Source organism: Panthera leo, chromosome B4, assembly GCF_018350215.1.
Source record: "Panthera leo isolate Ple1 chromosome B4, P.leo_Ple1_pat1.1, whole genome shotgun sequence".
In the NCBI taxonomy this organism is placed as follows: Eukaryota; Metazoa; Chordata; class Mammalia; order Carnivora; family Felidae; genus Panthera; species Panthera leo.
The window spans coordinates 54,368,411-54,381,207 of record NC_056685.1 but is presented as its reverse complement, the minus strand read 5'-3'; the positions used below and the strand labels follow the sequence as shown (position 1 = coordinate 54,381,207).

General features: G+C 42.4%; 2 protein-coding genes across 2 annotated transcripts in view; both read left to right on the top strand.

Annotated features, from left to right (window-relative positions):
* Positions 1 to 12,797, top strand: part of LOC122224314 (cationic amino acid transporter 3-like) — a 435,603-nt gene that overhangs the window by 296,756 nt on the left and 126,050 nt on the right. The gene's annotated exons all lie outside the window — the stretch shown is intronic.
* LOC122224318 (cationic amino acid transporter 3-like) lies at positions 1,769 to 4,005 on the top strand. Its single transcript, XM_042945985.1, has one exon. The coding sequence runs from the start codon at positions 1,999 to 2,001 to the stop codon at positions 3,769 to 3,771; it is 1,773 nt and encodes a 590-aa protein (XP_042801919.1). The 5' UTR covers positions 1,769 to 1,998; the 3' UTR covers positions 3,772 to 4,005.

The window sequence follows — 12,797 nt, the reverse complement described above, 5'->3', positions numbered from 1 at the left end:
TCTGGATTATGTGCTCTTTTAGGTTTCTCTTCTCAGTTTGTTCATGTGTTCAATAAATATTTATTGAGCACCTAACTCACAGTCTCATAGAGGACATACACAGGCAGCTGACCTTGAATTTTGTTACATTAAGGTAAATAGCACATGGGGGAAGCCTGGGTGTTATGATAGCACATAGGAAGGGCAGCATACGGGTCAGGATAGGCTTCCTGGGGAAGAAACTTCCAAGCTGGAAACTAGAAGAGAGGTGAAGCTTAGCTAAGTGAAGAAACAAAAAAGCATTAGAGGCACAGGGAATAGTTTGGATGTTATATTTTGCAGCTGGAGCAGGAACTGGGCATGGGATGAGGCTGGGGGAATCAGCACAGGTTAGATGATGAAGAAAGGAAGTATTATGAAGGAAGAGCAGTGGGGAACTACTGAAGGGTTTCAAGCCTCAGGGTGGGTGGGGACACGTCAATCATATTCGTAATTTAGAAGGTTCCACGAGTTAAGTATTCACTCTCCTTATCTATGTTGTGTGCTTGTTGGTAAATCATAACATTGGAACTGGTGGGTGGCAAATAAGGAGTGTAGATGGATTTGTACACAGAAGGTCTGACCCATTTCCCAAGGGTTCATTTTGATTATCTATAGAGAAGACTTTTCAATTTTGACTTAATCTTTCTATTAAAACCTCTGACAACATTTCCTAAAATTCTCTCAAAATAGGAGCCTGAGTATGGGGGAGAGTGGGGGCTGCATGACTTTGTTTTCTCTGTTCTCCACTTCTCATTTCTGGGGCATTGCTGTGAATTGTTCACCCAAAGCCTTATTCCCCTTGAGAAGAGGCCCATTTGAATAGCTTCAGTGGAGGACATCACAGACAGTGTAGGGTGTTTATAGAACACAACGTGGCCAGGGAGGAGACTGTCCATAAAAGCGAGGTCTCCTTCTCTCCTGGAACCCAAAGAGGGAGGAGACAGAAGGAATTGTTTTGGTTTTGAACTACTGAGCTAGGTGACATACTTCTTTTCTCCCTGCCCATCATTACTGTGGACATAAAAGTTATAGTAAATTTTGTCTGGTTGCTTTTGGTGAGGTTTATTGAATGTCAGAATTCATCAAGTGACATTTCTGGTTCTTCTCCCTTCTTACTAATGGATGCTTGATTGACTGCTACACCCATTTCTCCAGTGTTTCTTCACAAGACAGCCTGTTCCTCTCATTATTGCAGGTAGTTATGAAGGCCCTGCCCCCTTTGCTCTCTTCTATTTTCACAGCACCCCTGTTGGCATAGTTAGGTAAAGGGAAGAGTAGGACTGTACACACTTTACCATCAGTACAGCTAAGTGGATGACACAGAATGGGGAAAGGGGGGACCAAAGTGACATCTTACTTTGGGTACTGATTTGGAGGCAAAGAGTTTTAAGACAGAGGAACCAATATTTGTATTTCAAATTCAAATGTAATTTAAAAAATGGTTCTGTAATTGCAATGACACATGAATTAATGTGTCATATCTCATGCCCAAGCACCACGTAATCATCCTGTGTGTGAATTATTGCACAATACATTCATTCCCTGTTGTGACGTACAGCTTAATTAGTACATGAAGCTACATGAGTTAGATGAATGTAAAGGGATTATGTCCCATGGTGTGCAATAAAGGAGAATGTTGGGAGGTATTTGGCACTGTTTCTGAAGGGAAATCAGGGTTGATTTTTCTATGATGTCTTTTGGTTTCAATTTCAGTGATACTTGGGCCGCAACAGGTGACATGGGATTTCTGAGCTACAGTTGGTTGGTTGAACACCACCATTCAGTAAATATTTCTTGTTTAGGCATTATGAAGGGTCAAATGAAATACAAAGCAGCAACTTTGAAGCATGAGTAATGGACCTCGGCAGCCCCAAGTCTACTTGGCTTCACTGAGTCTCACTGAACCTGATCCCAGATTCTCCTCCCTGGGCTTGCTGTAGCTCTCTGATCCTGGAATCCTCTTCAGTTCCAGCTAGGATGCTGCGTCAGGCACTTCGTAGATTTGGTCAAAAACTGGTACGAAGACCTACACTGAAGGAACCGGTGGCTAAGGATGACCCACAGAGAAGCCTAAACACTCTGGATTTAGTGGCTCGGGTTGTGGGCCGCACAGTGGGTATAGGTGTGTATATCCTGGCTGGTGAGGTGGCCAGAAATCAAGCAGGACCATCCATTGTGATCTGCTTTTTGGTGGCTGGCCTATCTTCTGTGTTGGCTGGGCTGTGCTATGCAGAGGTTAGCGCCCGAGTTCCCCATTCTGACTCTACATATCTCTACAGCTTTGTCACTATAGGTGAACTCTGGGCTTTCATCACTGGCTGGACCCTCATACTCTCCCATGTTGGTGATAAAGCCATTGTGGCCCGTGCATGTATCTTAGCTTTTGACAACCTGCGTGGGAACAAGATCTCTCAGACCCTGCGCGAGAGCATCTCACCACATGTTCCCCGTGTCCTTACAGAATATGTAGATATCTTTGTTGTGGGTCTTGTGTTTTTGCTCATAGAATTCCGGAATCTGAGGTATGTTTGGTCTTTCCCAGTTACCAAAATGGCCACATTGGTGAAACTTTTGGTTCTCAGTTTTGTCATCATCTCTGGCTTCATTAAGGGGGACCTGCACAACTGGAAACTCACAGAAGAGGACTATGCAATGGCTGGACTCAATGACACCTCGAGCTTGGGCCCTCTGGGCTCTGGAGGATTTGTGCCTTTTGGCTTTGAGGGGATTCTCCGTGGAACAGCTACCTGTTTCTATGCATTTATAGGTTTTAGCAGCATTTTTGAAAAAGTTGAAGAAGCCCGGAATCCCCAGCATTCCATCCCCATGGGCATTGTGATTTCACTGTTCATCTGCTTTTTGGTGTATTTTGGTGTCTCTGCAGCACTTACACTTATGGTGCCTTACTACAAGCTTCGACATGGGAGCACCTTGCCTCAGGCATTACTCCATATTGGCTGGGACCCTGCCTACTATTTTCTAGCTTTTGCATTTCTGTGTATTGTTTCTGCCAGGCTCTTGGGCTTTATGTTTCCCATACGTCGAGTATTACACAGGATGGGACAGGATGGTCTCCTGTTCTCTGTCCTTGAAGGAATCCGTTCCCACCCATTCATCCTTATCATGACCACTGTGATCTTGAGCATTATTACAGCAATCATGGCAGTCTTCTTTGGGCTCACTGATCTCCTGGACCTTAGGTCAGTTGGATCCCTGATACCTCACTCCCTGGTTGCTACTTCCATTCTCATCCTCAGGTATCAGCCTGAGGCAAAGGAAGGGGAAAATGAATCAGAGGTGCTGGAGGAGAATGGACATATAGTAGAGAGGCTGACTCTACAGGGACTACTTTTTCCAGGCAGCCCCACCCCCACTCCACTCTCTGGCCGGGTTGTCCGTGTTTGCTCCGCACTGCTTGCTTTGCTGCTAATTCTTCTTTGCCTGGTGCTGGCCCAGTGGCCAGTTCTGCTTTCTGGAGACCCAGTGTGGATTTCAGTGGTTGTGGTGCTCCTGGTGCTCATCACTGGGCTCACTGGGGTCATCTGGAGACAGCCTCAGAGTTCTAGTCCCCTTTACTTTAAGGTCCCTGCTCTGCCTCTGCTCCCACTACTGAGCATCTTCATGAATGTTTGCCTTATGGTGCAGATGACAGCCGCCACCTGGGCCCTATTTGCTGTCTGGATGTTGATTGGGTTTGCTATCTACTTTGCCTATGGGATCCAGTACAGTCTGGTCTCTAACTCTGCTTAAGTTAGGGCCAAAAGTGTAGACCTTGAACTAAGCAGTACCAGTACATATCATCACACCTGAATGCAGTCTTGTCTCTCTGCACAATATTGGAGAGTCTCTTGACTGCATGGAAAGCTAGGCCTCCAAAGGGGTGTTGGTGGGTGAACACTAATAGAGCTCAGTGTGTATTGTGAAGGATGTGTCTTTGCTCTTTCTCCTTTTTTTTTCTTTTAACCTGTCTACTTTTGAATTGTGTCTGTAGCTGCTTACTGGCTTTCAAATATTATTAAAAGAAATTACAAAAAGTGTTTTTGTTTTCCTTGGTTGAATATCCAGTAGGGTGCCTGACTGGCTCGGTCAGTACAACATGCAACTTTTTATCTCAGGGTGGTGAGTTTGAGCTCCACATTGTGTATAGATGTTATTTAAAAAAAACGCACAGCAGAATTACTGGATCAATAGGTGGTTTTATTTTTAATTTTTTGAGGACCTGCATACTGTTTTCCACAGTGGCTGCACCAATTGACATTCCCACCAACAATACATGAGGGTTTCTTTTTCTCCATATCCTAGACAATACTTGCCTATCTTATCTTTCTTTTTTTAATTTTTTTTAATGTTTATTTATTTTTGATAGAGAGAGAGACAGAGCATGAGTAGGGGAGGGGCAGAGAGAGAGAGGCAGACACAGAATCTGAAGCAGGCTCTAGGCTCTGAGCTGTAGGCACAGAGCCCAACGCAGGACTCGAACTCACAGACCACAAGATCATGACCTGAGCCGAAGGTGGACACTCAACCAACTGAGCCACCCAGGCACCCCTATCTTATCTTTCTGATTTTAGCCATTCTGATAGGTTTAAAGTGATATCTCATTGTAGTGTTAATTTATATTTCCCTGATGGTTAGTGCTGGTGAACATCTTTTCCAAGTGTTTATTGACCATCTGTATGTGAAAATACTATGGAGGCTCCTCAAAAAATTAAAAATAAAAATTACCCTATAACCCAGCAATTGCACTACTAGGTATTTATACAAAGGATACAAAAATTGCTGATACCAAGGGGCACATGCACCCAATGTTTACAGCAGCACTATTGACAATAGCCAAAATATGGAAAGAGCCTGAATGTCCATAGACTTATGAATGGATAAAGATGATGTGGTTTATATATACAATAGAATAATACTCTGCAATAAAAATGAATGGATTCTTGCCATTTGCAACAATGTGGATGGAACTAGAGTGTATTATACTAAGTTAAATAAGTCAGTCAGAGAAAGATAAATATCATATGATTTCATTCAGATGTGGAATTTAAGAAACACAGCAGATGAACATAGGGGAAGGGAAGGAAAAATAAGATAAAACTATAGAGGTAACCAAACCATAAAAGACTCTTAAATAGTGAGAACAGACTGAGGGTTGCTGAGGGGAGGTTGGTGGGGGAATGGGCTAAATGGGTGATGGGCATTAAGGAGGGCCCTTGTTGGGATCAGCACTGAGTTTCATATGTAAGTGGTGAATCACTGGGTTCTACTCTTGAAACCAATATTACACTGTATGTTAACTAACTTGAGTTTAAACAAATAAATTTTTAAAAAGGAAGGGATGAGATATAATTTTCATTGCCATCTGGAGGATAGACAGAAAGAAGGACATGGACAGATAGACTCCTCAGAGACACTTGTAGCTGCTACTGTCATGTAGATCTTGCTCTTCAACGTGTGGTCCATGGACCAGCAGCATGAGTGTCACCTGAGATCTTGTTAGAAATGCAGAATCAGGTCCTATTCAAACCTACTGAATCAGAATCTGCATTTTTAACAGACTCCCAAGTGATTTGTATGCTCGTTTATGTGTGAGAAGCACTCACTTCAGATGATGGAGGATAGGTGTCTGGCCTCAGATGAGCACTATGGAAGATCTGAAACTTTGGAAGAGGAGGGGACTGAGCTAGGGAAATTGAATTTTTGGGAATAAGGAGAAGTGTAGGCCCTGGCTGCCCTAGTGTCCTTAGGCTTCCCATATCAGTCACTGTGCCAGGGTTTGTCACTCTGTCCACTTTGGGAAAATGTCTGCCATGCCCATGCTGGAGTCTGCCTGGTCATCAGAGGCTCCCCTGGGGCAAGGATTGTGTGGGTTGGAACAGGTGCCAATCCCTACTTCATATATGTCCCAAAAGGGACTGGGGAGGTCATATTAGTCATGCCGAGCCTCAGGGTTGTACTGTCTCTTAATCAAATGAGTGATAACTGAAGAGGTTATGGAGATTGGGGGATTGAAATAGGAGTTAACTATCTGTCCTGGAAATTAGGATACTTTCATCTTTCAAAATCTTTAAGGATAGACCAGATGACTGCATAAGGGGTTATTTCCTAGTCAGGGCCAAATTAATTTTTTTAAGGAATCTTTTGATGATTTTTAATGGGTTAATAACAAATGAGACTAAATTTCCAGAGACCTGGAGGATAGGCAATGGAAAAATGTTATCAGATGGTCATTTGGGAATTTTCTTAGGCTTTTGAGGGTCTGTATACCTCGTCCCCAATCAGAAAGAGTGATAAAGAGAGAGGCTAGTATTAAAGGAAAACAGATTGAGAGTGAGAAGAAGGAAAAATTTTCTGAGATTAAAGGGTGACTGGAGGTGATGGGAAGGTGTAGGCTCTCTGGCAGTGTGCATGGCTGTCTCACTTGGGTTTTGGAATGCCTCAGATGGGCCCTGCCCAGAAACAGGACAATGTACAAAATGAACTCTTGAACTCCCAAATATTTTTTATCTAAAGAATTCTCCTGTCAACTCCTGAAATAAAAGGCTTGGGTGGATATGTGGTATATATAAGGCAATGAGGCATGGGGACAATGAATGTCAGAAGAGAAACACCAATATTCTTAGAGCATTAAAATTAAAATTAAAACAAGGCTTAGATTTAGGAGAATAAGTTGCATGTTAAGGCTCAAATAAGAATTTTAGGTTTCCATGTCCTTCTTCTCTCTATATTTTTATCTTGTCTCACTGATGAGATTTATAAACCTTCTAAGGGAAAAGAACATATCTTTTATGTATTACTTGTTTATATCTCCCATGCTTACAAAGTGATGATAATAATAGCTCCATTTGTTGAGTACTATGCTCTATGCTGTGTTCCAAGCACTTCACATAATCACCTACTTAATACAAAAGTTTTATGGTGGAGTATTGTTATGGTCATTTTACAAAAGTTGAAACAAAGACTCAGAGGCATTAAGTGATTTGTGCAAAGTGAGTGGTGAAGTTAGGCTTTGTACCAGGTTTGAGGGAAGCTCATGCTGCTAGCTGCTGAGCTATACTCTCTGTGGAGTAGCAGCTCAGTAAGGGACTGATGATCATTGAAACATGATGGCATAGCATAATTGAAATACAGTGCCTATTTCTAAATAGTGAATAATAAAAAAAATAATTCTATTTGTTTCATGGAATGTAGTCAGAGAGACACTTAATCACACATGCAACTTGTACTCAGACATTCTCTCATTTACCTTCATTGTGCCCCAACCTATAGTCAGGAGCTTGGAAAAGGGGTAAGGTTGGGTAAATATATTCATAAAGCACCACATTCAAAGTCATGTGTGTGTGTGTGTGTGTGTGTGTGTGCATATATATGGACATACCTGTTTGAATTTGAGTAGAAATAGGCACCAAGGTGTGGGCTATGTTTATCTTGGTAGATCTATAAACATGAGCATATTATTTAGATTTTTAGGGTATGGTGTGTGTGTGTGTGTGTGTGTGTGTACACAAATCTTGAAGGAGTTTAACCATCTATAAGAAATTGGCTACCTTCCTTCCCTGACAATAGTTGGTGTGTTTGTACCAAACCCTGATATTTATTTTCATCACATCTCAAGGGAACCTCAGTGAGTTTTCTTTCTGAGAAGTCTATGGCTAAGATGATGAGTTGCTTGGAGTCCCTATGAATCTGCTACAATCAGAAGAGTTTTGCAGAGAAAGAGAAACAGAAACCCCAAGGAAACACCCTGCTGTTGTTTACTTTCTAGCCTAATACACAGCCTCCCTTGTATGCACACCACTCATGTAACCACCTCCCCTCTCCTAGAACCCCTCATGGAAGGTACTAAGAGAAGACATTTTATTTATTTCTTTGCTTGCAAGTAGGACTCTCTATCTGAGCCATCCCAGAAAGAGGAGAATTGAAAATTATACCAGTGAAGGAATCTAGAGTTGAGATTGTGAGATCAGGCCCTTTGTGAAACTAACTTCATAGAAAGCAATGGACTTTGATAGAAGCAAGGATGGTAAGAAGAGTTGGTTGTCTCTGTCTACTTCTTTAGAAAACCTGAAACAAAGCTCCTAGAAGCAGGAGGCAGGGTGACCTGCACGCGATTTGGAGGTAAACACAGTACAGGAACCTTCTCCCCCACTTTCCAATGCCAGTACTTGGAAGACTATTGTATGAGGATTTTATGACAAACATTACTCTCCATTTGACATTTCACAGCATCTCTTCTCCAGAGAAGGAGGAAATATAGATATTGACAATTTGCATCAGTAGATTGAGGAAACCCAGGTATGCAAATTATCTGACTTAATTTGTGTAGTTTATGCTTTTCTGTGCTTTGTGTTCTTCTCAGTAATGAGAGGAAGAACATAGTGGAGGGGAGAGAGGATATGAGAGATATATAGATGGAAGTATTATGGGTATCCTGTCCCATATGAACCCCACACCCCTTCCATAAAATTAGGTGGAGAAGAAGTGGGGATAAATGGAACCTGAGCTAGAACCCATGTCCTGGCTCCTGTCTTCTGTATTAAAGGCCTCCAGCTTCTTGAATTTCACTGGTCCTTGTATTTCACTTTCTCATTATGAATAGTAGTTCAATATCAAGTGATGCCCAAAGTCAAGAAATCCTTCCTAGTAGCTATGTCTTTTCTTTGTATATCCATCCTCCCTATCTCTGACTACTGAAATGATACACAATCATCATCGTCCAGTTTAAATGTTACCTCCTGCCCAAGCCTTCCTAGATAATCCTAATCAGAAGCAATTCATTTCCTTTAACCTCCTCTACTCCTTTGTGTTAGTCTTACCATAGCTGTGTTTTTGTACGCTGTCTTCATTTGTGGTTACCCTGTGCCCTCCCTTTATCCCTCACTCAACTGTATGCTTCTAGAGTGAAACTGTTTGTATTCTCTCCACAGTGTTTAACACAGGGCTAAAGAATGGTTAAATAACTGTTGTGTATGGTTCACACTTATGGGAAAGAGGCCATGGGTAGAGATGTAGAATAAAGGCTTTATGAATGTTGATTAAATATATTGTTAATAGAGATATGGACATCATGCTTTCAGGTAGAGATCATATTAGTAGGAAATGTTTATCCTACAAATAGATTTATTCTCATAATATACATTTATTCATTATTAATTTTTTCCCCTTATTCAAATATAGGGTTTTTTTTTCCTCCTGGGAAATGGGCAATAAACAAGAAAACAAACGTTAAAATAATTCTGGACTGTGATGAACACCTGAAGGAAATAAACAGGGTCTTATGATAAAGAATCAGAGGGAGTTTTCTTTAGATAGGAAGGTTAGGAAAGGCCTTTATGGTCACTGTTATATATTTACCTGACTATGATTATGGCTTAATTCAATTTCTAACCTGAGGAGCAATAACAAACAAAAAAAAACAATCAATAACAGAATGAGAATAACAGCCTTACCACCAAGAGGCATATTTGTGAACCCAAACTTAGAATTGGTTCTTTCTTTGATCCAACTTCCAACCTCCCCCGTGCCTGGGGAAGAGGGCAAGTCAGGCTCTCCCCTTGCCTCAGGATATACCCTGGTACCTCTTCTCCTGCCAAGGAGCTGGCAAGCAAAACAGGTGTTGAGAGCTTTGATCTTGCTAGAGACTTGGAGACAAATCAAGGTAGAAGCCTCTGAAATAATGCTTCAGGATGTGAGAAGCTGGGGAAGAGATGGAGACAGAAGTATGCAAAAGGAGAAGCTAATTGCTGTCACAGAGACTCCCTTTTACCTTGGTCTCAGTGGATTTTGGGCTCTGTACTTCTTGGGGGAATTGGTCACGGCTCTCAGACATTTGGGAAAGGGGAAGATATCCCCTAGTGACTTTAGAGACAGCATCCACCCTTAGTCATTTCTGGATCCCTGCTCCAAGGCTGAAGACAACCACAGCTTTGAGGAGCAAGCCTTCTGCCAGTATCCCAGAAGGCCCAGGACGTTCTTTCATTGCCGGGGTCTTCCTTTGTCTACTTCCCTGCTCCCCTTCTCCTGGCACTAGTTGGTAGCATTAGTTTCTGTCTCTTGCAGAACAGTGGTGACATTAGGAATGGCTTGGGAGTGAGTAAGAAGAATCCTGGAGCTTTTACACCCACTAACCCTTTCTTGACTATGCTTCCTGTTGGGACAACATGTTTTGGTTGCTAGCTCAAGAGCAGTAGCTCCTTCTCTCACAAAGGCCTTAACCTCCTTGGTCATACTGAGGGATACCTCAGACTGTTGAGAAGGTGTTATAGAAATTACCATAAGTTCCTCTAATTGAAGTTGTAGTCCTCACTTCTCTTCAGCCTTCCCCCACCCCACTGGGACCAGCTTCTCTACAAGTGGTATCCTACACACTATAAAGGCTGTACTTCTTCAAGAAGAACCCTACCTCTCTGCTCCATAGTGCCCAAAGAACTCACATTGCTTTGTTTTGAGAGATACTTATTGGAGGAGGAAAAGCTATACTCCTTTTAGCTGCTCAGGGTGCACACAAGTCACATTTCTGATCTTCAGACATGGACAGGCAGTTTGGAGTAGTGGTACCTAGAGATCTTGAATTCAAGCAAGCAAGTTCTTGTCCAAGTGGGTCCACTTGCTGTACCTGACAAGGGATGTCATGCTATGGGTGCAGGGAAGTTAAGTGGCAAAGAATGAACACTGCTTGGAGGAGGAAAAGGAAGAGTGAGGCCAGAACACATATGGAGGCAGTGGAATGGGGAAACTGACTCTTGAACCCAGGTCCTTTCTGGAGTCTCGCTCTCAGGGGCAGCAGCATTACTGGCTCCCTTCTGAGGCAGACAGGATAGGGTATGTGACTCAAGGCAAGCCAGGGCAGATTCTGGTGGGAGAGCTGACATTAATGCAGGTGAATATGGACAGATTTTCCCAGGAGCTTTGTTTTAAAGATAGAGAGGAGAGGATGGGAGACAGAGGAAGGAAGAGGGTCCAAGTATCATCTCTGGGTTCACTGGATTAGGAGATGAGAGAGAAGGGAAGACTTTAGTCAGAATCATGTCTCCATTAACTGCTTTGCTTTCCTACTTGATCCCTTTTCTTTTTAAAAACATTTTTTTAATGTTTTATTTATTTTTGAGACAGGGAGAGACAGAGCATGAATGGGGAGGGTCAGAGAGAGGGAGACACAGAATCTGAAACAGGCTCCAGGCTCTGAGCTGTCAGCACAGAGCCCGACACAGGGCTCAAACTCACAGACCAGGAGATCATGACCTGAGCCAAAGTCGGCTGCTTAACCGACTGAGCCACCCAGGCGCCCGTACTTGATCCCTTTTCAACCACAACCTAAGTGATTGAAAATAGGGAGGATATCGTTAATAAATTCCCTGATCTTCCATTCCACATCATGTGAGTTTATCCTGTCATGACTTATGAAGCAGATACTCCTGTGGCCCATCTCTTTCAGGGGAATGCCTTAAGTCCCAAGTCCCTTTCAGAAAATGTTCTGCAACAGCAAAGCAGCATGCGTATTGGGTATTTCTCCCTCACACCTGAATCTATGTTGTTTTCCTACGGAAATGCTGTCTGCCTCCCTCCCCATCCCTCTTCCTTCTCCTCTTTTCTCCCCTCACCCAGCCTGTTTCTTTCTATATGCACCTGCTGGAGTTGGGGATAATGTTCTAAATATTTCACTTCCTCTACTCTTGCCTCTTCAGTCTTTTTATTCTTCCCCTCCAATCTCTCCCACACTCCTCCTCCTGCCTGGTCAGTTCTTACCTGCCTTCTTTGTGGGTCATTTCACTTCTTTGTTTCCTCTGTTTCCTTCTTCATCTATGATTACAACTTTGAAGAGATGGGAAGATGAGTTTTAAGAGCACCATCTGTGAGGGAGTTGGCTTTGGACACAGCAAGAGGCATGGTGGTCAGACATCAGGAAGAACCTGATATGTACTGACAGTGTGGCCTAACTTCCTCCTGACCCATATTTCTTAATAGATGGGGCTGATGTGCACGTGACAGAGACTTATATAAAATTGTTAAATTAAGGATCAAGAAGCCCTCTTTGCCTGATATTTAGCCATATCTTAGTTATAAGTAATCACAGGAAATGAAAGAAGACATGTTTGGGGATATGGATGTCCCCAAGGCACCCTCTTTCCTGCCATAAGGAAGGTGGGGCCATCCACTACTTCCACAGTTCACAGTTAACACCATGGGTTGGAGGGAACTCTGACAATGAGTATCCCACCCACACAGACCTTCTTTCAGACCTGTTCAGTGTTCAAGTAATCATATGTTCCTGGGGTTCTGTTATTATCCCCACAGAATAACAATCATGAAGGTGTCTATAGATGAGCTATGTGGCAAATCCTCTGAAGTTCATCTCAAGTTATCTAGATTAGGCAAACAACAAACATTCAAAGACAGCTAATCAGAACTAGAATTTAAAATCCACAAAAGTGACTTGTTGAAACATAATTTTTCTCTCTAAAATCACCCTCATTTCCAAAGAGAGCCAAACAGAGATTATTTCAGTTGAAAAACAAATCCAATTTTAACAAAGTTGGCCTAATTATTTACCTAAACTCAGAAAGAGTAGTGATTAACCTGATAGATTCTTTCAAACTTGCCTTACTGGGACTTTCATAAGAAATCTCTAAGATTGAACTTTTCATAGCCTCTTAAAGCCAGAAGCTAAGCCAAATATCTGCCATCAGATCTTCCTATGGTACCTGTAGATTTGGGTGCATTCTTCTTCTCGAGGTCCCTTAAATATCCTGAGGTTTCTTGAACCTGCCAAGAAGTGA

Excerpts from the sequence above, each read along its gene's own strand:
- LOC122224318 (XM_042945985.1), top strand. The coding sequence starts at position 1,999 with ATGCTGCGTCAGGCACTTCGTAGATTTGGTCAAAAACTGGTACGAAGA.